The sequence below is a fragment of the Giardia intestinalis genome, chromosome 3 (assembly GCF_000002435.2).
Source record: "Giardia intestinalis strain WB C6 chromosome 3, whole genome shotgun sequence".
Lineage (NCBI taxonomy): Eukaryota > Fornicata > Diplomonadida > Hexamitidae > Giardia > Giardia duodenalis.
This window is the reverse complement of record NC_051858.1, coordinates 1,269,410-1,291,960: the sequence shown is the minus strand read 5'-3', so window position 1 is coordinate 1,291,960 and position 22,551 is coordinate 1,269,410. Positions and strand designations below refer to the sequence as shown.

The 22,551-nt window shown below is 50.1% G+C and overlaps 9 protein-coding genes across 9 annotated transcripts; 3 read left to right on the top strand and 6 right to left on the bottom strand.

Annotated features, from left to right (window-relative positions):
* Position 1: 1 nt before the first annotated feature.
* On the bottom strand, positions 2 to 424 carry GL50803_005488 (FEN-1 nuclease; the record flags this gene model as incomplete). The annotated part of the gene is made up of 1 exon (XM_001710078.1): positions 2 to 424. The coding sequence occupies one exon, from the start codon at positions 422 to 424 to the stop codon at positions 2 to 4; it is 423 nt and encodes a 140-aa protein (XP_001710130.1).
* A 17-nt stretch (positions 425 to 441) lies between these two features.
* Positions 442 to 2,052, bottom strand: GL50803_005489 (Kinase, NEK; the record flags this gene model as incomplete). The annotated part of the gene is made up of 1 exon (XM_001710077.1): positions 442 to 2,052. The coding sequence occupies one exon, from the start codon at positions 2,050 to 2,052 to the stop codon at positions 442 to 444; it is 1,611 nt and encodes a 536-aa protein (XP_001710129.1).
* Positions 2,053 to 2,188: 136 nt separating this feature from the next.
* Positions 2,189 to 4,630, bottom strand: GL50803_00102710 (Ubiquitin carboxyl-terminal hydrolase 14; the record flags this gene model as incomplete). The annotated part of the gene is made up of 1 exon (XM_001710076.1): positions 2,189 to 4,630. The coding sequence occupies one exon, from the start codon at positions 4,628 to 4,630 to the stop codon at positions 2,189 to 2,191; it is 2,442 nt and encodes an 813-aa protein (XP_001710128.1).
* Positions 4,631 to 4,716: 86 nt separating this feature from the next.
* On the bottom strand, positions 4,717 to 5,847 carry GL50803_0095593 (Kinase, NEK; the record flags this gene model as incomplete). Its single annotated transcript, XM_001710075.1, has 1 exon — positions 4,717 to 5,847. One exon carries the CDS (start codon positions 5,845 to 5,847, stop codon positions 4,717 to 4,719), a length of 1,131 nt encoding a protein of 376 aa, XP_001710127.1.
* Positions 5,848 to 5,971: 124 nt separating this feature from the next.
* On the top strand, positions 5,972 to 10,705 carry GL50803_00137749 (uncharacterized protein; the record flags this gene model as incomplete). The annotated part of the gene is made up of 1 exon (XM_001710074.1): positions 5,972 to 10,705. The coding sequence occupies one exon, from the start codon at positions 5,972 to 5,974 to the stop codon at positions 10,703 to 10,705; it is 4,734 nt and encodes a 1,577-aa protein (XP_001710126.1).
* An 80-nt stretch (positions 10,706 to 10,785) lies between these two features.
* On the top strand, positions 10,786 to 13,602 carry GL50803_006542 (Ankyrin repeat protein 1; the record flags this gene model as incomplete). The annotated part of the gene is made up of 1 exon (XM_001710072.1): positions 10,786 to 13,602. The coding sequence occupies one exon, from the start codon at positions 10,786 to 10,788 to the stop codon at positions 13,600 to 13,602; it is 2,817 nt and encodes a 938-aa protein (XP_001710124.1).
* A 183-nt stretch (positions 13,603 to 13,785) lies between these two features.
* On the top strand, positions 13,786 to 14,907 carry GL50803_006544 (uncharacterized protein; the record flags this gene model as incomplete). Its single annotated transcript, XM_001710071.2, has 1 exon — positions 13,786 to 14,907. One exon carries the CDS (start codon positions 13,786 to 13,788, stop codon positions 14,905 to 14,907), a length of 1,122 nt encoding a protein of 373 aa, XP_001710123.2.
* A 6-nt stretch (positions 14,908 to 14,913) lies between these two features.
* On the bottom strand, positions 14,914 to 20,349 carry GL50803_0016595 (PX domain-containing protein; the record flags this gene model as incomplete). Its single annotated transcript, XM_001710069.1, has 1 exon — positions 14,914 to 20,349. One exon carries the CDS (start codon positions 20,347 to 20,349, stop codon positions 14,914 to 14,916), a length of 5,436 nt encoding a protein of 1,811 aa, XP_001710121.1.
* A 76-nt stretch (positions 20,350 to 20,425) lies between these two features.
* GL50803_007723 (PX domain-containing protein) lies at positions 20,426 to 22,534 on the bottom strand (the record flags this gene model as incomplete). Its single annotated transcript, XM_001710068.1, has 1 exon — positions 20,426 to 22,534. One exon carries the CDS (start codon positions 22,532 to 22,534, stop codon positions 20,426 to 20,428), a length of 2,109 nt encoding a protein of 702 aa, XP_001710120.1.
* Between the last annotated feature and the right edge of the window lie 17 nt (positions 22,535 to 22,551).

The window sequence follows — 22,551 nt, the reverse complement described above, 5'->3', positions numbered from 1 at the left end:
TTTACTCCGGCTCGCTCCCGCTTTCAAGGCTGTGCTCTGCGAGGAACCGGCCGAGCGCGCTCTGCGCCGACTGCTCCTCGTCCTCGCTGGTCTCCTCTTCGTCCTCCTCAGACTCCCCAGTCTCCTCCTCAGATTCCTCGGACGTCTCCTCTTCTTCGCTCTCTTCCTCCTCTTCCTCTTCTTCCTCCTCTTCTTCTTCTTCATACTCTTCCTCTTCCTCTTCATCTTCATCCTCTTCAGACTCATCCTCTTCGTCTTCGTCTTCAGACTCTTCTTCCTCATTATCTTCTTCGGATTCCTCTTCGTTGCTTTCAGTAGTCGTCCCGCTGGTATAGTCGTCGGAGGAGGAAGACGCGCTGGCGTGGCTCTGCTCATCCGGAGACTCGACGACCATTTCAGAGCCACTTGGAGCAACAGCGCTCATGCAAAATTTACTACAATTTAGAGTATGTGTAACGAATTTGTCTGCGCTAGTAACCCTATGTTCTCTGTGAGGAACTCTTCGCGCGGCTCACTGATATACTTAAGGGGCAGGACCTTCGCGCCGAGATAGTCCGTGAGCATTGCTATAATAACCTGCTTCTTGGCCTCGGACCCTATGCATAGAGGGTCTGTGACGGCCTTGAGCGCCCTCTCCGCATAGCGGGGAGCTTCGGTATGCATGAGTAGGGCAACGCATCGCGGATAGCAGTGCCATGCCGCGACAACCAAAGCGCTTTCCCCGTTTTGTCGCTCCCTTCCAGACTCGAATGGAGCCAGAAAATCAACTATCTCCACATGGTTCCGCTCGGTAGCAATAATCAGCGCGGTATCATTGTCGACATTGCAAAGACCGTTTTCGTGCATATAAAGGAGCTTGGCGCAGTTGACATGCCCATTTGCAGCGGCATACATAAGCGCTGTCCACTTTTTATAGTCCCGTTGACTGGACTCGTGCGGGATGAGATAGTCGCAGGCCTGCGCACACCCATTGGCAGCTGCAAACATAAGAGCAGTCCTTCCCTTGGTGTCCTGGATGTGAAACTGCGAGGCACACTGGGTAATGTAGTGCATGTCTCCGATGCGTGCTGCAACCATCAGAGGCGTCCCTCCTTCGACAGAGAACTCGCCCCTCATTTTGTATACGTCCATGATGTGTGAAAAGATGAAGGGGCGGGCGTAGATGTTCAGAATGGTGGGCCTTTCACCGTAGTATGCAGAAAGCATCGTCTTTATTATCTCCCTCAGCTGCCTGGAGTAGTACCTCGAAAGCTCTGTATTCAATCGTTTGCTAACATAGAGATACATGTCCATGCCTTCTATGCGTTCTTTCTCAGACTTTTCGTTACCTTCATCATCTGTGTCACCTTCATAATCTGGTTTGTGAGTCACGTCCCTGAAGTTGATCTCCCCGTAGGAGTATCCGGAGCACATCATATTAAAGAGAATAAAGCCTATTGTCCAGATGAAACTTCTCTCGTCATATGTAGAAGCGTTGCTGAAGATGGCCTCAGGTGGCATGTAAGATTGTTCGTCACGAAACTGTTCGAGGACGATCTTGCTGGACACAATGGCATGGCAGATATCGAGGGATATCAAGCCGTTGTTGCTCACACGGAGACGATTAGGGTGGAGGACGTGCTTAAAGAAGCTTTTGTCACGCCACCCAATCTTCATAAGGAACTCAACGGGCATAATGAGCTGTAAGAGGGTCTGTATTATCTCGTCCTCAGTAAAGGGCTTTTTGACTCTGTCTCTCGTGACAACAAGGGCCTGAAGAGAGTCAGAGGCATAACACTCGGTGAGGACGTAATAGTTGCGGCTGTCCGTGCTCAGATCCATCCGCGTGTCATCGTCGACAAGCTTTTCCACAAAGCACTGAACCATCCAATGGCACTTTTCCCGGATAACAAACCCCACGTCCGACATCACATTCTTGAGAACCTCAGGGTCCAGGGAAGACGCGGGGAGACAACGGAGAATGTACTTGTCCAGGCTGCTCTGCGGGGTGACAATGGCCGAGTGGGGCGTGAGCATGCGGCTCACAGTGAGGGTGGATAGGTATTCGTCCATGGGTCCAGAGTATATTTATCCCCCCTGGGACGTATTGCAAAAACATTAAAAGGAATTTACAGGTGAGCGCGGAACTGAGCCCGGGACCGAATCCGAAGTGGGCGAAAGTGTGCCCAAGGGATTTGCGTCACGTAGATTAGCACTTAGCCATCCTCTTATAGAAATATATGTATGCCATTTGCACCGGGGGATCCTGTGTAAGAGTGACCTCTTCGTCGTTGAAAACCATCCAATCTTGGTCTCTGTTGACAAGCTCACGCACCTGCATCTCGCTAAGATCCTCCTCCGAAAATAAGCTGGCTCGCACGTAGGCGAGATAGTGCCCACTGTCGAGCTCTGTTCCCCGGTGTAGCACAAAGGCCACCAATTTGTATGTAAGGTTCATCGCATCTCTTTCTGCATAGGACACACCTGCTGCGTTCATTGCTGAGTCTATCTCTTGTTCTTGACGAAGATTGTGCACTGCCTCTGCAATTCTCTCTTTCGCAATCGCAGGTGCTGGAGCCTGAGGAAGGGGAAGTTCGTGATGTGCATCGTGCTGATCATCATCTGCCACTTCGTTGTTGAGTATTGCATCCACTGCCAATCTTATATCCCCGTTGCACTGTCTCAGAGCCTTCATACATGTCTTTCTGTCTGCGACCATCATGTCCATCATGGCACTCAGTTGTTCATCCACATTTGTACGTTGGTTCTGCTGAACACCTGGGATCATGGCTCCCGATTCCATGGCCACCAGGGCTTGTCTCCACGCTTCGGTGTTGCACTTCTCTTCGTCTTCTTCTGTATGTGTACTAACTAAGAAATTGATTTTGATTTTGTCAGTGTCTATCAATCTAGTCAAAAGTTTATATGACCGCATCCTTGATACATCAAAATACTGCCTAATTGCTTTTACGATCAGTATTTCTGGAAAGGCGCTCTCGGTCTTGGCGAGATATGACGATGACAGCAATAGCTTCGGCACCTCGCCACATACGTTGATGGCTGAGCACAGAGGGCAGCGCAATCCATCTATCGTACTAGCATAGCCCCCTATCTCGCTTCTAAGAGAGCTCTGCATCGACACCTCTGCTCCCACTTCGCATTCTGTAACGGTGTCGAAGAGAGAGCATGTCAAGGAGATCCCCCATTCGTGCTGATTTTCTGGCTTGTAAACGTGTCCCATGCACGATGCACACCTTAGTTCACGCCTCATCGCGGGGAGAGTCACCTTTCTAACTAGATCAGGTCTATGGTGGTCGAAAAAGTCTAATAGATTGTTGAGGTAATCAGCTGAATCGTGCTGAAACCCAACATTTTCGTCAGTGGCAAAGTATGGCGTAAGCAATCTGATCAAAGGAGTGATGTGGGGGTCTGAATACATGATAAAGTATGGCAGGTCATTCTCCAGGTATCCATGGGCCAGGAGATCTGTGGCACTGTAGTTTATTGTGCGAAATCCCCAAACGTATAGCCTATACAGTTGGCAGATGGAGCAGTCGATGGGATCTAACAAACTGCACGTGTGATAGTGATTGAGCGCCTCAATCTCGAGCTCCTTGGTCCGTCTGGGAAAGACACCTGCCGCTCTAAGACATGAAACGACAGCACTAGCATAACACGTGTTGCCGGTATTTCTAAAGCCAGAGAGCACGCCCAACAGCGAGATCTGAGAACTCTGCATACTTTTTGCAAGCCCATATCTATCTATCAACTCGTCTACCCTCTCCGTTTGCTGCTGAAGAGACAGACAGGCCCCATCTGTACGATTCATTAAATCAGCAACATCGTGACCATATGTGCACTCTAGATAGCTTTGCAGCATAGATCTCATGTCTGGCACAGTAAAGATTGAATCGATAGATACATCACAGTTGTAACAGTATGCTTCACAAACAGATGCACTGAGAGATGAGAGTTTTAGAGCCACGCAATGATCGCAGTTCGACTCATAGTGTGCAAGAGCATGGCCGTTCCCGCCCAGCTCACTATATGCCTGAGCGCGCCCACAGCCAACGTGGCCACAGTACAGGCAGAGCCAAAGGTTGTTTGACACGTCACAACTTGCACATGATGAGAAGCAGTTGTGGTGAGCTCTATACGCAGGCGGTTGAGAGGTAAGTATCTCAATCACATGCTCGCATGAAGAAGCTAGTTGATCGTAGACCTGGGCGTGGTCGGATAGGGATGATAGAGACGCGCCTGGCTTCTTTTTAAGCAACGTTCTGTCAGGGTCGTCCTCGCCATCAAGTAAGAAAAGGTAGCAGTCCATCATTTCGTCGGGGACAGATAGCACAGCCTGTCTACCGGGAAACTGATAAATCTTCGTCTCAAGATTAACAATCTCTTCGTTCTTGTTGTTAAGCAGCATGTCCACCCTATCACGTGCAGTTATGTTCCCCTCTTTGTTCTTGAGGGTATAAAGGATATGTAAATAGTGCACATGACCGGTCTTTTCCTGATGAATGTTAACGTGATCCAGGCAGGCGCAGAAGTTGCAGTGCATGCAGAGGTAGAGCCCCTGGCTATTGTACCTGTTCAAGAAGCAGTACGCGCACTCAGTGGAGGCCACATGCCCTTCGCATGGTCTCAGCATTTAAGTTTTTTAATTCACTGCACTGTTGAATTCTGTCCTGACGACAGACAAAGAAGAACATGCCCCAGTGACAAAGAATCAGCCGCCTACCTCAAACCGGCCTTAGCAAGACGCTCTTTCAGATTCGTTTCCTTCTCAGATATGGCATCCTCCCAATTGGCCAGTGCTGCCTCCCGCTCCTTCAGACGATCTTCCCACGCATCCAAATCACCATCACTATACCTGCCATTCACTGGTTTGTAGCCTGCAGATGGTGGTGGAGCCATTCCGCGGGAAGGAGCACGGAGGTTTCCGCCCATAGCACGGTCCACGGGGGTCATCTGCTCGACCCGCTGAAGACCTCGACAGTTTCTGGCGGGATCGTATGCCAAGCCCTGTAAAAGCTTTGCTATGACAGGCAGTTGAATCAGTTCGGTGGTGGATGGCCTTTTCTCGGGCTCCTTGATGAGCATCATGTCAATAATCCTTCGCAGGTCAGGGCTAAAGTGGTTGGGCACGAAGGGGCGCACCCCACGCTTCACCTTTGCCTTCAGGGAGTCGAGAGACGTAGCTACATAAGGGGGCTGGAGGGCGCAGAGCTCGTAGATGATACAGCCTAATGACCAAATGTCAACCTTCTCTGTGTACGACTTGTTTTCCAAAAGCTCTGGCGCCATGTAAAGGGGTGTGCCGACGTTTGTCTTCGCCATGGTGCTCTGCTCCAGAACGCGGCAGAGCCCGAAATCCCCCAGCTTGATTGACCCGTCTTCGCAAAGAAAGACGTTGGCCGTCTTGAGATCACGGTGGATGACCCTGCCAACCCCAGAGCTATCGGGCTTGTTTGGAGAGTGGCAGTAATCAAGGGCTATCAGAAGCTGGGCGAAGATAGACCAGATCTTGTCTTCCGAAATATACTGGTTTGTCTTCTTGTGCATCTTGACGTAGTCGGACAGGTCGCCTTTACTGCAGTAATCCATCACTATGTAGATTAGGGTAGCCGCCTTGTCCTGGTACCTGCGGATGTACTTGACGATGTTGGGGTGATTTAGTTTGCGAAGTAGGTTGACCTCGGAAACCAGAAGTTCCTTCTCCTTGGAGCTCATCTTAGCATAGTTAATCTCCTTGCATGCGTAAATCTGGCCATCCTCCTTTGAGCGCACCTTGTGTACCTTCCCAAAGGATCCTGCGCCGCAGATGGCCACGAAGTCGTAAGCGTCATGGATAGTCGGATCGCTCATTTTAAAGCCTGCTAATTTTTGCTCAGAATCTGTATCCTTTAGTTCAGAATTTGATCTTAAAAAAGGAAACTTTTATCACTTAATATCTCACAAAAGAGCCAAATTGTGCAAAAATTACACACTGATGATAATGAATGGAGAGGCCCCACACCACACAAGAGTCTCTCTCTTCGCCCCGCAAAGCTTCACTGAAACTATTTCCATGATAGAGTCTCTTCCCACAACCCAGAAACTCCACAAGGTCGACGCTGATCGCGATGCCTTGATGAACATACCGCCGACCACTGTGACCCTGTTTATTAAGTCTATAGGGTTCACGGAGACACTGACTCGGGAGTTTGTCCGTGCTGTACTCCAGGCTAGCTCCTGCACTAAGATTAAGTCACTGTACATGCTAGATTGCGAATTTGCCTCTCTAGTCACGCTCCTCAAGCCATTCCAGCGAGTACAGCATCTCTCTATAACAGCTTCAAAGCTCAAGAACTTTGCTGAGTTGCCCCTTCTTCCCAATGTGATTTCCCTTCATCTAGATGGCAATCTTATCTCCTCATGGGCACACTTTCCAGATGCCCCGAAGCTGACCTTTCTCAGCTTGAACTATAACAGATTGGAGAATTTTATCCAATTTCCCTTTGCAAAACTGAAGAATCTAGAGATCTTTAGTGCTGTTGGAAACAATCTAGAGAGCATCCTTCCTTCCCCATTGCTGGGGGAAACCGCAGACGGGGAGACAGACGATTCCGATACCTTGCTGGCAGTCTGTGATGATAGCCTTTGTACAGCAATGTCGATTATGTCCCTGTTTTTTCAAGAGAGACGAATAAACAGCGTCAACTCAATGAGCACACTTGATATCATGACAAGATACTCCAGCTGGATAAGCCTCAAAACAGGAAGGCATCTTCTTGCGGGAGGAGATGCAGCCCCGAGGCCCTTCGAATCCAATGCCATGCTAGGCTCACACAAGCTATTAGAGCAACGGATGGTCACAGAAGACCTTTTCCTTGCAGAGGTGGATAGCACTCTTCCGTACAGGGTGCTTCACGGTCTGTCAGCGTGGATTTCTGATGAGGGCGTCGAGTACTTACAGCGCCCAAACAGCTCCATTAGCTCACTACAATTTAAGACCTATTGTTCCCGCTTCCTCCACAAACAGGGGATTGTCCTTCCTATTCTCAGAGCAGGGTTTGTGCAACCAGAAGGGAGTGTCAGTGATAGCTCTCAAGGAGTATATATCGAGAATAGTCAGTGCTTTTTTCATGTTGTGCTACTGTCTTCTAAGTATAAGCTTGTCGAGGTCCTTTTCTATCACACCTGCTTTGGCTGCCCTCCACAGCTGATTCATGGGGTACACAAGCGAATCGACTCTGGAGCGGGGAGAGACGAAGATAGCCATGTAACCAGGTCATCGTCTATCTCTAGGCTGTCCAGGCCAGGCTCGTACGCTGCTACGCATGGAGGATATATGGGTACTGATGGCTCCTCACTGGTTTCTTACAGCTTTGACTTTGTATTACCGGCTTCACTCCTTTCCAATACTTATGTCATCGCATTCATAAGAGTAGAGGAAAGAACCTCACAAGCACAACGGGCAGCAGGGAACGTGTACCGTCATGCTGGAACGCAATTGGAGCAGAGCAAGCACCAGAATATCCTCATGTCTATCTTGCAGGATAACTTTGGCACAAAGACAATGATGACAAACATAAGATCTGTCCAGCTCGAAATGCACATAGCCTCTCCTCCAATTATCTCCTGTCGGCCCACCATACGCTCTGCAAACTTCTTGCTAGCGTCCAAAAACCTCCAAGTCGGCAAGCTAATCAATCTAAGGTACAGCTATTCAGGTGGAGAGGAGGGTGACACCACCGTGACATGGTACAGGTGCGCGAGTGTGTGCAGCACTTGCCAGAACCTGTACATGAACAACACAGTCTCAGAAAGCTGCATCTCCGATGACTCTGAAGATCAGTGTCTATGCTCTGCTGTGCCGGACGCCTGCTCGTGTGTGCTAGAGCAGATAAAACAAGGCAGTGTGACAGATCAGCCTTCCATTTGCGAGTATTTGCCCGCACTTTGCGACGCAAATATGTTTCTCAGAACAGAGATAGTCCCTGTGAGCTATCATGGAGTTATAGGAGAGAAGTTTGTCCTTCTATCCACACGGATTATCGTCGAGGAGGAACAGATCATCAAGACCTGCGCATTGGAAAAGGTCGATACCTCACATGCGCTGCTTAACATAGTGTCTCTGGTGCCAATTGATTTAGAAATTTACTGGTACCAAGAACTCGATGATAACGAAAGAGTATACATTCCCGAGTTCGACAATGACCGCGTCTTTGATCTGAGGAGCTCTATTATAGAGCAGTATCGTCTATATGGGTCTATTCTCATTGTATGCGAAGTACTGCTTTATCCGGTGCCCATCAACGATGCAGAGCGGTATTCGGATAATCAGAGCGCGATGTCAGCAGTCCCCTTGTTGAAAAAGACGCTCCGAGCAGAGTTCTATGTTAACAGCATGCGCCGTAATTCTTCCAGGACGCCACGCGCCCGCTCTACTTCGTCGAGGCATGAGACCAGAGGGACGAACCCTCGTTCCTTTACGCCACCACATAATTTAAATAAGGAATATTGCAATTATGATGACAGCCACGGGCCAAAGGTAGCTCATACCTCTGAATTTACCTCCCAAAAAGTTCCCTTTAGAGGTGGCTACTTTGACCGGACGGGGGCACAATCACCTCTTTGGCAGAATATGGAACACCGGGGTGGAGATGTTGCGCCGGCTGCTGCCTTGAATCCAGGCAAAAAGTCAGCTCGGTTTTCTGACGATCAAAATCGAGACGCCCTAGAGCAAATCGCCCACCAGCTTCGGCTGGCAGTGAGTTCAGGAAAGTTCGATGCCCAGAATGCACCGAGCGCAGCCGCAGATCCACACTCATCCCGAATCAAGTTAGAAATCTCGCAGCCAGCAACTGTGCTAAATGCCATTCACCCGCATGCATCTAGAGGCTCTAGGGTAATGATCAATGCGTACAACGACTCCAAAACAGACACTAATAGTCTAGATGTCTCCGAGGATGGAGACGTGGGCAAGAACATTATCGCCTCGCGGCAGCGTCTCTCACGGATTGACCAGTCGCGTGCGTCAGAAGTCCCGAAGAGCCTTGTTCTCCAGGAGAGCAACTACACTGAGTCCTACACCACCTTCCATGAACCCGCTGATCACACTGGTTCTACGGCTGTAAAGGTTAAGCAAGATAGAATACAATTTGAGTTTCCCAGCAGCTGCATAGATAACTGTTCACTAGACGCAGACGACAACGTTCAGAACAGCTCCAGGCCCATGTCCTATCAGGATTTAGTTAGCAACTCCGCCAGAGACCACATCCTTACATCTAAGGGTATTTTGAGTCCCATAGTTGTCATGACAAACACGGCTGTCCATCAGAACAACCAGAACCGGAGTAGGCTAGGGACTCACCATATGACGTCCTCGACCGTGGAAGTAATGGATATGACACAGAACATAGCGCATGATATCTACATTCAGCGGCCGGAAAGGCGCAGAAGCAGTAGGCAGAGCGCTAACATCACCAACAGCGAGCCTTCTGAGCCCTCTCGGGTATCCGACAAGTTGAGCACCTCTGAGTCTATTCCGGAACTCGCTATTTCTCCCCAACCACTTGATCTGCCAACTTGTGTGCGAGAAATAGAGATACCTATAACTTCTATTAACCCAGCTGCTCTGTACAGTGACCTAGTGGAAAGCACAGAGGTGGTTGTTGAATCGGAGGAACTGGGTGACAGAAATGCTGTCTGCATTCCCTCACAGCCCACCAAGCTGCAGAATATGGAGAAAGGCCCACACGAACGAGAATCAGAGTGTTCCGGGATTGAGCCAGCGATAATGCCAGGACCTACCATTGCTCCATCCAACGAAAGCAACAACACAGATATCAGATCGCTGGATTCTGTCTCGCAGTCTTTTAGCCAGCTGCTGGACTCGCGAAAGGGTTATGTGGCTCAGCCTCTGGAGTCTACTTCGGTGAATCTAGAACCCGTTCGCAACAGCATAGAGCACGAGCTTTCCATTAACACTCTTACACCATCTTATCGAGGGTCGTCAGCAAGTGAGACGGTTAAGGGTGCGCGCGCTTTTGAGAATGAGATGGCCTTTAAGAACAACGTGACTGGCCTGAGGGTAACGAAGGAGGCATACGTCGTTGGTGACGTCTTAGGGTTTGAAGTGTACGGTGCTATAGACCAAGGGATGAGTGTCTTTATAGTTCGTTCCTATGCAGATGGAGTGTTCTTCGAGTCCGGGCTCATAAAGCTCAATCCCGTCAAGCTGCTTGATTATTGCCAGCTTTTCGTCTACCGCGTGACCCCGTTTGACCTGGGCTCAAGTCTCAGGGTCATTGTGCGAGCCGATGGGTCATTCGGAGCAACCAACCTGGTTGACAGGCTGATAGATGCAACAATAATAGGGGCATCGGACAAGGACATCTCTCTCCTCATGTGGAGGAGGGTGTGTGCGGATAAAGCTTACAGGGTAGACTGTGACTGCAAGGAGGACGGCTCTCTGAAGCAAGGATCGGCTATAGTTACTTATAATGGCAAGCTCTTTTCGTTCAAATACAATAAGCGGCTGGTCTATTCGTGTAAAGACGTGAAGAGGCTTCCTTATGAGATAGAGTTCACCCCCATTTTGACAGATAACACATTGTTGTTCATTATAAAAGGGTCTAAACCAACAGTTTATTCCTTGATTTTTCAACGGATTGAGGATTTAGGATTTATATTTTATCGCCTATTGTGCACCACTGGTCTATCGTTGTTATACCATTAGTCTTAGTGTAAACTTATTCCCAGAACGCCCGCTTTCTGCTGCTGCTAGTTGATTAAATTCTAAAAATAGCACGTTTACTGATGCACGCTGACGATTCACCGCCGAGGCGTTCTGGAAGAGCGCGCGGGCCATACAGAGGAGAGCAGAAAATTGAGGACAGTCCTCTTATAAAGGCTGCGCGTATGGGCGACGCCTTTGGGGTTAGGATGAATATGGAGAGGTGGAAGAGGAAACCCGATGCATTAGGAAACTATGCGTTACACATAGCAGCTCAAGCTAACAACGTAGACATTGTACAGTACTTAGCCGAGCATGAGGCAGAGCTGAAAAATAAAGACGGTGAAACCCCTCTCATGGTAGCTCTCTCTGCTAAGGCGCTCTCCTCGGCCATACTGTTGGTAAGGTACTCAGATTTTGAAACTGATGCGAAAGGATATGGGCTTTTAGAGCATGCGCTGCAGGGAAATTCCTTAGAGTGCGTTCAGTGCGTTGTCTTGTACTTCAAACCCTCACCAGAGCAGATATACCCCGTCCTAGAAGAGGCCCATCGCCTTGGACGAATAGAAATAGCAAAATTCTTAGAGAATGTAATGAATAATATTATATTTATAGATTGCGGAGAGTGTTGGAAATTATTACAGAAATATGGATCTGCAATAGCGGCGACCGAGAAGTTTTCTGAGCAACTGCGTATCATTGAGGAGGCCAAAAGTGAGGCACAGCATACAGAGGAACAGCAGATACCGGAGTCTCTAGATGTTAGGAAGAGCTCCATATCTACCTCACGCAAAGGGTCGGTTGGCAGACGCAACGAGCCTGGTCGCAGTAACAGCGTAACATTTTCAGACACAGTAACCGTTATGGGTGCCGAGCTAACGTCATCCAACAAAGATCCTGGACTAATGGAGCAAGAGATCTTGGACCTGAAGGCGAGGCTTAATAAGCTCACAGTCGATTTGGATTTAAAAAGCAAGGAAAATGAAAGCCTCTTGGTTCAACTGCAAGCTGCTGGCGAGGCGGCTAAAGTTTCTAAAAGTAGACCAAAGACGAAGGATCAGGAGGCCGAGCTAGTCAGCAGAGCCGAGCTAGATAAAGCAGCTACTTTGATCTCCCAGCAACAGCTAAGAATAGATGAGCTCGAGCAGATTTTGGCACATAGTCATGCTACTGCAGTCAAGGATAGTAGCACAGACCAGTCAGCTGCACAACCGGCTCCAGATGATCAAGGTAAGAAGAAACAAGCTAAGAAGAAGAAGGACACCAAGGAAGTCCTTGAAAAAGACAAGCAAATTGTGTTCCTGCAGGACCAACTACTTGAATCAGAAAAGAGATGCACGCGCTTACTGTCAGAGCTGGACGAGGCGAAAAACAAGCAAGTCCCCAGTCCACACTTGATTCCTTACATGCAACTGGAAAAATCGTACAAGGTAATGCAGGAGGATCTGCTGAGACAGGAGTCTAAAGTTTTAGACTTGCAGAATACGATCAACAAGCTTCGAGCAGAAGTATCCAATAAGAATGCACTCTTAACTCAAGCGCGGGGCATAATAGCAAGTCAGAAGGAGCACTTAGGAGGAGCAGAGAAGGAGAAAAGGCAAGGAAAGGGTGCCTCTCAAAAGTCTGCTGAGAGACGGAGCATGGTGCCAGTAGCATCGTATGATGATGACACTGGCGCAGATGCAGATCCAAACGGCTTGCACAGGTCTTCAAGCCAGGGAATCAGGCAGACGAGGACCTCTAAATCTCAAGCACTGACACTACCCTCAAAGCCAGGAAAGGTCAAGCAGCTTCCACCGTGGAGAGGATTAATAGATGAACCCAACGTAGATCTCCCAAGTAAGAGCCAGCAGCAGGATCCCGAACAAGAGTATCTTTTTAGAGAGCATGACGACCTGGCCAAGGATTACAGCAATTCTCCTGCCTTCCAACACACAGAGCCTCTGGCAAGTTCTATGATGAATTCAGATGCAGGGTCAAGAAACTCTCCAACAATTAAGTCACTTGCTTCACCTATACAGTCATCTCCACTAAGAGTGAGTCCGACTCTGTTTGAGGTGGACACTGTGAGAGATTCATCTTTATCTCCGCTTCGAACGATTTCCCCACATTCACCCCTACAGGCTGCAACCAACGTCACCAGCTCACCTTCTCGAAACCAGCAGGCACTTCCGCAGAACATGGTCAGGCAGGATAATGGTAGGGGAGCTCTCGTGAAGGTGGGCCCGTCTAAAGGGTTTGTCAGCGTCAGACAACACAACCCTCACTTATTTTCTACAGATACAATTATAGAAGCCAGTATCGATAGCAATGTTAACAGTTATGGAACAGACACTGTCTCTCTGCTAGCGGACCCATCTGTGCTGGCTGGCAATTCGCCCACGAAGGTATTGTTACCGACAGCTGGAAGACGAGTCTCTGGGGGCTATGCTCAAGGAGGAGGCGGAGGTAGCTTTGCAAGTGCCTCTAATATCTCTTACGTGGAAGCATCCTTCAATGCGCCTGCTTCTCCACAGCAGATGGCGTCCTCTCAAGGTGTACCCACACGTAACTCTCTTGGTGACCAGAGTCACCACATAGAGCCTCCAGATTCCAGCAACCCAATTCGCAACATGATCAATAGCTCTTACGGAATGCAGCAGCCCGTACATCAATCCACAGTTCAGATGGCCACAGCATCTGGACCATATCTTCCACCAACAACCAACTTGGAGGGCCACGTTTCGCGTATCCCTCATCCTTCATATAAACAGCCAGCCTTCAGTTTTCGTGTGGGAAATGTTCTGCAGGGTCCAGGAGATGACAACATCTATAATTTATACGCGGCACCATCAAACCCTCCCTACAATACAGGATATGCTGCTAAGTCTTATATGCATCCTTCCAGTGTGCGTAGTTAATGCGTGCCGCAGTAGATCTGTAGCATTGATTGATTCTAAAATCTATCAGGGGCAGAGGGATCTGACAACTCTGTCACTTGCAAGTTTCTACTACTCTAGACACACAGCCTGCTGATGCATATCTTGGTTGCATATATTGATAACTATGTCCCACTGGGGTAAATGCTTTTTGTAGTCCTAAAAATGGATCGTGCCATTCCAACGGCGTCTCGAATTCTTGATAAGAAGTGGCGAGAAGAGCGCGACTTTAAGGATAAGCAGCGCCTGGCACGACTGAAGCCGTCTGTAGATAACGCAGCCCCCAAACAATATACTCACATCAGTCGCTTCACCAGCAACCACATCCCGTTTCGGGAGCACGAAAATGCGCGGCAGGTAGATAAGGAAAATAAGCGCGTATACCGCAAGATAACTGAGATAACCAAGGGAGCGGGGGAGTATAGCCAGGCGCGGCTTCTTGTTCAACAGCGTCCCATCGATTACTGTGATCTCAACTCCAAGACAGGCTCGCCCATGAATGCTGTGAAGAGGCGAATGCGTGAAGAGCAAGAGTTGACTGCTGCCTGGATAGCTGCCATTCAGAGCAAAAATCCTGAGAAAAGGGCGCGAAGCACTAAGCTTACAAGCAACCCTACCCGGAAAGTCCCTATTCCCAATATTAAGCCTACCCACTCAATCGCAAAGCTGGAAGAAGAATATTTCAACACGCGGGCGCCGGCGATGCTCATGTGCACAGAAAAGCCTGCACTGCAGAGCATCCAGGAATTCAGCGACTTCCGTTCGGAGATAATGCATGAGTACAGTAAGAGCGAATCGATGATGGCAATTCAGAGCATGTCGTCCCCCGGAAAAAGCCCGATCAAGCTCATATACAAGACCCCGAAGAGGTCAGTCACCCGTACAATGATGTCTGGCTCGGCAAAGTCCACGGGTAGCTCTACCAAGATGCTCAGCGACTCCATGGTCCACCAGAAGCCGGTCGGTGTCTTGCCCTCCATTGCCGCCAAACCCTGGCGAGCAGCCGAATCATCTCTCGGGGATGGCTCCAGCTTGAACAGCCCTGACAGACCGCAGCGACGCCATGAACGCACCGAAGCAGGACACCCCCAGACAACGTCAATTTACAACGCCCCTTCATTCTCTGAATTGTATATGAGCACACGCGCAACGGCAGGAGAGTCAAAGGCCCTCGACACTCCCGCTTTTTCAAGAGTTTGCCAGGCACAAGACAATGAGTCCACTTGTGAAGTCTCATACGCCCAGAAGGGTTCCCAGCCAGAGACGTCCGTGTCACACGAGACGTAACGCAATTCACCGGTGATATACAAGGATATCGTGTCTCACCTTCATCTGTATAAACTCCTTGTACACCTGGCTTGTTCTAATGACCGCGATCTGATTCAGCTGGCTCATATAGCGCCCAAGGAGCCGCTTCCGCTCCTCCAGTTGTTCATCAGTAAACTTCCCTCCCATAGACGACGGATACTTGGGCAAAGTAACTGTTGGGAAAACGCGACGGAGCGCCTTGTCCAGCTCACGCAGCTCAGAGAAGCGCTTCGCTACTTCAAAGACACCCTTCTCTGTGCTGATTGTAAACGTATAGACCACATACGGCTTGCTCTTCTGCTCAATGCACCAGGTGTGTGCAGTGAGCCGAGCCACAAACTTGGTCGGGTGGCACGTAGTAGGGTCAGAGCTCACCTTCACATACGAGAGGAGAGAGGACTCATAGCCAGGTCGCACAGGGGCCTCGATGTAGCTATTGAAGGCAGGATCTATCCGATCAGATGCAAATTGGCGGACCTGCGCCTGCATCGAGCGTGGCTTAGCAGAAATATCTGCATAACGTGAGGAGGTCCGTGCAGCTAGGTCATTCCATTCGTCGTCGCTGCTGTCCATGTTAACAGAGACCCGGGAATGCCGATCGTACGCAGATGTAAAGCGCACTGCCATGTTCTTTAGTTGCTCACGCTCCTCCCCGTGTCGTTTGCGGCGTTCGTTAAGAATGTCATCGATTGTTTTCTCTGGGATCTGAGGCTTAACTTCAACCATGTGTGCCTTCGACAGCTTTTCCATTCTATTCATCTCTGCGAAAATGATCTGCTTGCGCTGCTCTCTGGTGCGTAGCTTAGAATCAGGAACGTTGACGGGCTTGGAAAGCTGAGCCTCGAGCGCGTGTGCCTGGGCTTGAAGCTGCTCCCTTTCCGAAGCAAAGGCTGCTCGTCGCTGCTCAATCTTCTCAAGCCTGCGAGCGTGCTCCTCTCTCAGCTTCTGCAGCGCTACAGGCAAGTCACTGGATGCATGTTGCTTTCTCCCTCCATCTCCGTGGTCCACACCTGTTGACATCGCTGTTCCAATTCCATGGCCGCTTACCAACGAAGGTTGGCCAAGAGAGCCTCCCTCGAAGACGGACAGACGCGGCTGGGAATGGTCCTTATCTGCAGCGGACACTTCTTGCTCTTTCTCACTCCGATCTGTGGAGCGCAAATAGTCTTTGACACTAAGAGATCGGTCCATATCAGAAGTCTCTCCCTGGGGGTTAAGTACCTTGAGCTGCTTCTTTGCTCTGCGTAACTGCTCTGAGACGCTAGAGAGCTGCGTCTCCAACGCCTCGTGCTCCTTAGCGTGCTCCTTTCTCAACGCTTTGAGTGCGCCTTTGCTGTTAGAAGCCACCAGCTTGCTCTCTTTCTTGTGAAACTCTTTGTTTCCATGGGCAATCTTTCTTTCTAAATTGTGCTTCTTCTCGGCTAGCTCGGCAACTTGTTCGACTAACCTCGCTAACTTCTTAGCCTTTCTCTGCTCCTCTAGGTGCAAGGCGCGCTGACTTTCGTTCTGGTGACGCACGAGTCCATACTGTTCTTTCAAAAGAAGCAGCTCCTGGCGCTTGGCATCCATTGCTTCGTTAAAGAGACGATCCTCGTTATCGAGCCGTGCCACTGTATCGCTTGCAGCCGTGCTTAAGAGTCGTTCTGCTTGTAAGGTCGACAGCTTCTTAGCAGCCAACTCCTGCTCTAGAGCATTGAGGTCAGCGTGCTCTAGGGCCATCTTTTCGGTCATCTCCTTCTCTAACTGGGCTTTCATTTCCCTGATTCTGCGCTCAATGTCCAGAGACGCATATGAGAACGGATCGGCAGAGGCATCGTTGCCATCTTCGCGAAGAAGCTCATCCATCGGTTCTGAGCTGGCTAAGCGTTGTTCGCGCATCTTCCGCCGCTCCTCATGAAGAGTTTGCAGCTCCTTGTGCCTACGCGCCACGTCTTCCTCGTGTCGTCTTGCTGTCTCGGCCATTTCTCTTTCCAATTGCTCCTTCTGTTGTAGAAGAAGCTTTCGCTTCTCTTCGCTGGCCGTCCGGGCAGCCTCCTCCAGTTCCTTTTTGATCCTGGCCATTTCTTCCAACTCAGCCTTAACCCGTATCCGGTCCTCGGCGGCTGCGCGTTCAGCTGTGGCCTCCAGATCGTCGATTAGGCGTCGTCGTGCCTCTGCTTTTATGCGCTGCTCCTCCTCAATTCGCTCTAGTTGCTCCTTTTCCATGGCCTCACGGAGAAGATCTGCTTTCCTAGTCTCCTGCTCTGCATACTCTTGCTGCTGCTTCTTTTGGAGCGCTATCATCTCTTCCTGGAGTCGGCGCTCCTCTGCAACACGATCCTGCTCCTCCTTGATCTTTGCTTCTATCTCAGCACGACGTCGGTCCTCTTCCTCCTGAGCACGCTTTTTCAAAAGGTCGTCTGCCGCTTGGATGCGCATTTTCTTTTCTTCCTCAGCGTCTACAAAGGCCCAGATCTCTTCCTCAATGAGTTTTAAAGCCTCCGTATCATCCTTGTACAACAGCTCGTCTCGGCGGTCGGTGAGTTCCTTGAGCTTCAAATTGAACTCGCGTTCTCGTTGCTCCATTAACTGAAGCTCCTCTGGAGACATGCCGTGAAGAGCATCAAGTGCTTCGTAGTCTCCCTGCTCCAGAATCGCCAAGAGCCGAAGCTCTTCCCCAGTCGTTAGGGATATGCCATCACTGTGGGTGGGCTCATTCAGAAGACCCTCGAAGAAGCTAACTGAGATAGATTTGCTATCAAACTCGTTAGGGTGGAGATGCCTGGGAGCCGCACTTCTGCCTGCGAGCACCTTATTCTCTCTCTGTAGCCGCTCCGCTTCGTCCTTAAGTTGAATAAGCTGCTGCTCATGATCAGTCATCTGGAGCTTGTCTAGTTCTTCGCGGTTAGGCTCTGGCATCAGGTATGTAAATTGAAGCTCCTCCTGGAGCTTGATGAACGTTTCGCTGATCGCCAACCTTTCTAGAGCTTCAACTGGCACAGCTGGCTCAACAAAAATATCCTGCGTATCCTCCTCGGCCGGTAGAGGATCTTGAGCAACCAGCTCGATATCTTTACTGAGGTCACGGTCCTCCGAGAGCTCTACTGGTTCATGTTGCGACTCTGCGGCAGACTTGTCGTTGGCCTCTTCTAAAGATCCCTTCACAACAATGGGAGGAAGCTCTGCAGTTATCACGTTAGGCGAGGATTCGTCAAGAACTTGGTCCTCGACCTTCTGTTCAGGAGCGGGGGAGGGTTGCTGTGGAACTAGTGCAGCCGAGATCATAGAATCTATATCAATGGCCATATCGGCCACTGGGGTAGTTGCAGCTCTTGCGGATTGCTTCGCAGACTCAAGTGTCTGCACGGGAAGCAGTGATGATGCAGACACAGGAGGTGGAAGATCTGCTAAATTAGGTGGCTCAGTTGGGTGGCTTTCAGTGGCCTTTTCTGTTGAGGAATCCTCCACTGGCGCTGATGCATCCCCAAAGCCAAACATATCCTCTACAGCGGGCTCTTGTGCCAGTTCCTTATTCATTTCCTCTCCTTCCAGCGTCTCATTGGTCTCTCTTAGCTGATCAGACTCTTCACTTGCAACTTGACTCTCATTTTGACTCTCATGTGACAGGTCCGTTTGGTTATCCTCTATAGTTGGGATGTGCTCTGGAATTGTTGGCATGTCCAAAGTAGGTTGTGTCTGAGATGCGTCGTGAAGCTCTGGCGTCTCTGTTGGTGGTTCTACCGAGGCCCCTGTTGCTGGTACAGAGTCAAATCCAAACATGCTATCAGCCGTGGCTCCAGAGTGGGGTACAGAATCTGTTTGAGGAAGATCTGCGCTGTTTCCAAAGCCGAACATGTCATCTGAGGGCCCAGCTGTTGGTTGGGTGTAATCATTTGCTACTGACAATGGTTCGTCTAAAGTCTTGGTGTTCACCGGCGTTATCTCTTGATCCTCATCTGACTTGGCTGTAGCTGCTGCTTCGTTTGGAGAAAAGCCGAACATGTCATCGACAGGAGAATCCTCTGGCTTCTCAGTAGCAAGGCCGGTAGTTGATGGCTCCACAGTTGCCGAGGCATCAGCTGGCAAGTCAAAGCCAAACATGCTGTCAGCGGAGACTTGTGCCACATCTTGAATATCTGGCTGAGCATCTTGGGCGGGCTCACCTTGTGCATCTAAAGTGGAAGGCCCAAATCCGAACAGGTCATCCGCCGAATCATCCACAGGCACAGTAGTAGTATTATCTGCTGGGGCTGGCGGAGAATCAAAGCCAAACATGCTGTCCGTCTCCAAGTCAGCAACTGGGCTTGCTACTGCTTCGGTTGATTGTGCAGGAGCCTCTGCAGGGGAGCCCGCTCCATCAAAACCGAACATATCATCGGCAGCATCTTGAGCGTCCACCGTTACATCCTTAGCTACTGCAGATGCATCAGTGTCAGGATCTTTAGGTGTGCTTTCTGAGGGGCCAAATCCAAACATATCATCGCCCTCCATTGTTCCTGGCTCTGCAGTAGCCGCTGATTCGACGGCAGGATCGGTGAAGCCAAACATGTCGTCAACAGGCTCAGCAGCAGGGGCGGTGGAGCCTGCTGGAGGGCTGGCTATGGTCTCCTGAGGAGATGTGGCGAAGCCAAACATATCGTCTTCGGCCTCAGTGGAGGGAGCTTCTTTATCAGGTAGAGCAGGCCCTGCATCTTCAACTGGGGGCTGAACCGTTGCATCGTGCGCGTCACTTTCTAGCCCAAATCCAAACATGTCGTCACCAGCAGTTGCGACAGGCTCTTCGGTAGCTGTTGGTGCCGCCGGTTGGTCAGTAAAGCCAAACATATCGCTAGTATCGGGGGCAGCACCAGTAACGTGAGTATCTGTTTTGGCCTCCCTATTAAGCTGTTCTGCATCTTCTTCGATTACCTTATCAAGCTCGTCAAGTCTAGCAGAGGCAGGCCTGCTTGAGATTTTGCTTGGAGACTTACTCAGGTTTCCACTAGTCTCTTGCTGGACCCTGATAGAGTTCAGCAAGTCCTGAGAGACAGGTGGAAAAGCGGAGCTCGTGTGCGTCTGTGAACCTATGGGCTCTGTCACTGTATCTATGGGCGCACTAAAAGGATCCATGGACACAGACGCCGCATCAGTACGGACGACGAGGGACCTCCCATCGTCTTGCTCAGTAAACGGCTTCGGCTCGTCCAGCTTAAGCGATAAACTGTCTTGCGGTTGCTCAGCAGGCTCACCATATCCATATGTCTGATCGCCATATCCAGTCTCTTGATTCCCATACCCACCGTACCCGGCACCATAGTCGTAGCCTCCTGCATCATAACCATAGTCCGTTCCGTACGGATTGTAATCTCCCACAGCCAGGTCACCACCATAGCCATACCCATCATATGCATAATTATCTCCGTACTGCGCAGCGTATCCGTCGGTGTAGGCAATGTCCTCCATCCGTCAGACACTTTTTTTTAAGGCGCCTTTTAAAAAACCGCAGAAAGAAGTTTACATGAGGAAGTAGTCCTCAGCGCTAGTGGCGATGCATCCCCTGGAAAAAGTTGAGGTCCTGGTGCTTGAGGAAGCTCCTGTAGATGGCGGATGTGCGCAGAGCCTGGACGTTGTTGATTTCAGTCAGGTACTTGGTTAGTCTCTTTTGAGTGTCATGAATGACCTCATGTCTACCGCCACCCATGTTCATGGATCGGAAGGAGGGAAGCCCAGGTACTGCTGAGTACCCGAAGGCCCCCACAAGCTCCTTGTGAAGGACATGAAAGTCCTCGTAAGTCTTGGAAATGCACTTCAACTTTCGCTCCTGCGAGGACACCGCGAATATGAACATAAGGACCTGCGTGTGCGTGAAGCGGTCGAAAACCTTCCTATAGTCCAGGTATCTAACGTAGTTTTTATACTTCCCATCAGGGGTGAAGAAGAGGGACCGGGGGAGATGCAAAGCGTTATGCTCAGATACCTGTATGCGTATGGTCTTATCATCGTGTGTGCTGGTGTACATGTCAGAGCTCTTTTCAAGGAGGGACGCGCTCTTGAAGTACTTTTCAAATTCCTGACGTTTTTCTTGTGCAAGCTCCTCACTGATGGCTTTGACGGTTAATTCAGATTCGAGCTTGGAGTACATGGCTGTTAGCCTTTTGATCTCAATTTTCTCGTAGTAGTTGCGCTCCCGCTGCTCTTTGTGCTTCTGAGCCTCCAGCTCTGCTCGCACTTGCATGCGCTGGTTCGATAGCTCCGTCTCTGAGTATGGGGAATAAATGGTTTCCTTTGGCTTTGGTTTTGGCTTCTTCGCTGCATAGTACTTCTGTAGATGGTGCGACGGTCTGAAAACGTCGTAGTTGTCTGTATATGTTCTGGTTTCGAGATATTTACGGGCTTCTGCGTGTCTGCTCCGCTTTCTATCTTCTTTAGAAAACATGGAGTCTTGCTCTAGTTGCTTTATTTCGCTCTGTAGATTGTCTAGCTGCTGCTGTATCGATCCTCTTGCGCTCCACGACTTTGAGACAGGCTGGTCCACGATAACCGGATTTGTGGCAGGATCTGCGGTCAAGTCTGGCTCTATCTTATCTAGATCCTTGACTTCTGGGGAGTAACTAATATCGGGTTGTGACTGGAATCCGAACATTTCCTCTAGCTGAGGATCCTCTGAGGGAGGTTGCTCAATAGAGCATACTTGAGGGGCCAGAGTAGCCGCTGGTGGAGCTGATGGCACTAAAATGGAAGATTGGGTATGGATAGGCTGTACAGGGGTAGCTTGTAACGGGGCATACACCGCCTCCACTGCCTTTGGAGCTATCAGGAGATCCATAATTGGCTGGGGCTCTGGCTGCGGAGCAACGTCAACCATTGGCTGAGACAGGGGAGGAAGGCTTGGAACGGCAGCAGGTCCGACTGCTCTATCAGAGGCAATAGTGGCAGATGGGGCGGCGGCCGGAATAGAGGGGATCCGGGATGGAACTGAGCTCTGAGCTTTAAGGGCCTCTTGCCGCAGTCGTTCTTGCTCTTCCTCTTGCCTTCTCTGGTGCTCCTGCTCTCTACGAATGCGAAGCATCTGTTCTATGTCCTTGCGCTTCTCGTTGAAGTCTATAGCTTGCAGACGGTTGAATTCTGCTTCCATGTCACTGTCGGAGCACTCTACAGTGACACCAACCCGGGGGAGAACAATGTCTTTCACAGGGCTGCTACGCATAAGATCTGCCATATCGTCCTTGTATGTGTAGTTGGAGGAAAAGCCGTAGGGAAGCCTACTTATTATGTCCTCCTCGTCCTCTTCGGTCTTCATCTCATCTGTGGTTTCTCGCAGGTAGTCAAGGTCGTAGCCGAAGTCGTACTTTGCCTCATCTATCACCACATCATGAATGACGTCCTCTCTCCCAGGGCCCACAAATAGTGCTGGATCCAGGAACTTGGGTTGCCTGGCTGCCCGAAGCTCTGGCGAGTCATACTCCTGGAACTCTTGGAACTCCTGAAACCTTGGGATGGTCGCGACTTGGTTGATAACTGGAAATGGAATGGAGACGGGGGGCTGCGGCTGGTTAGCGGAGGCGTCATCAAAGCCAAAGAACAGAGCCTCCTCGGAGACGTGGCCAGGAGCAACCGGCGCGTCTGAAAACCCAAAAAACTCCTCCATGGCGATTGTTTTTAAAG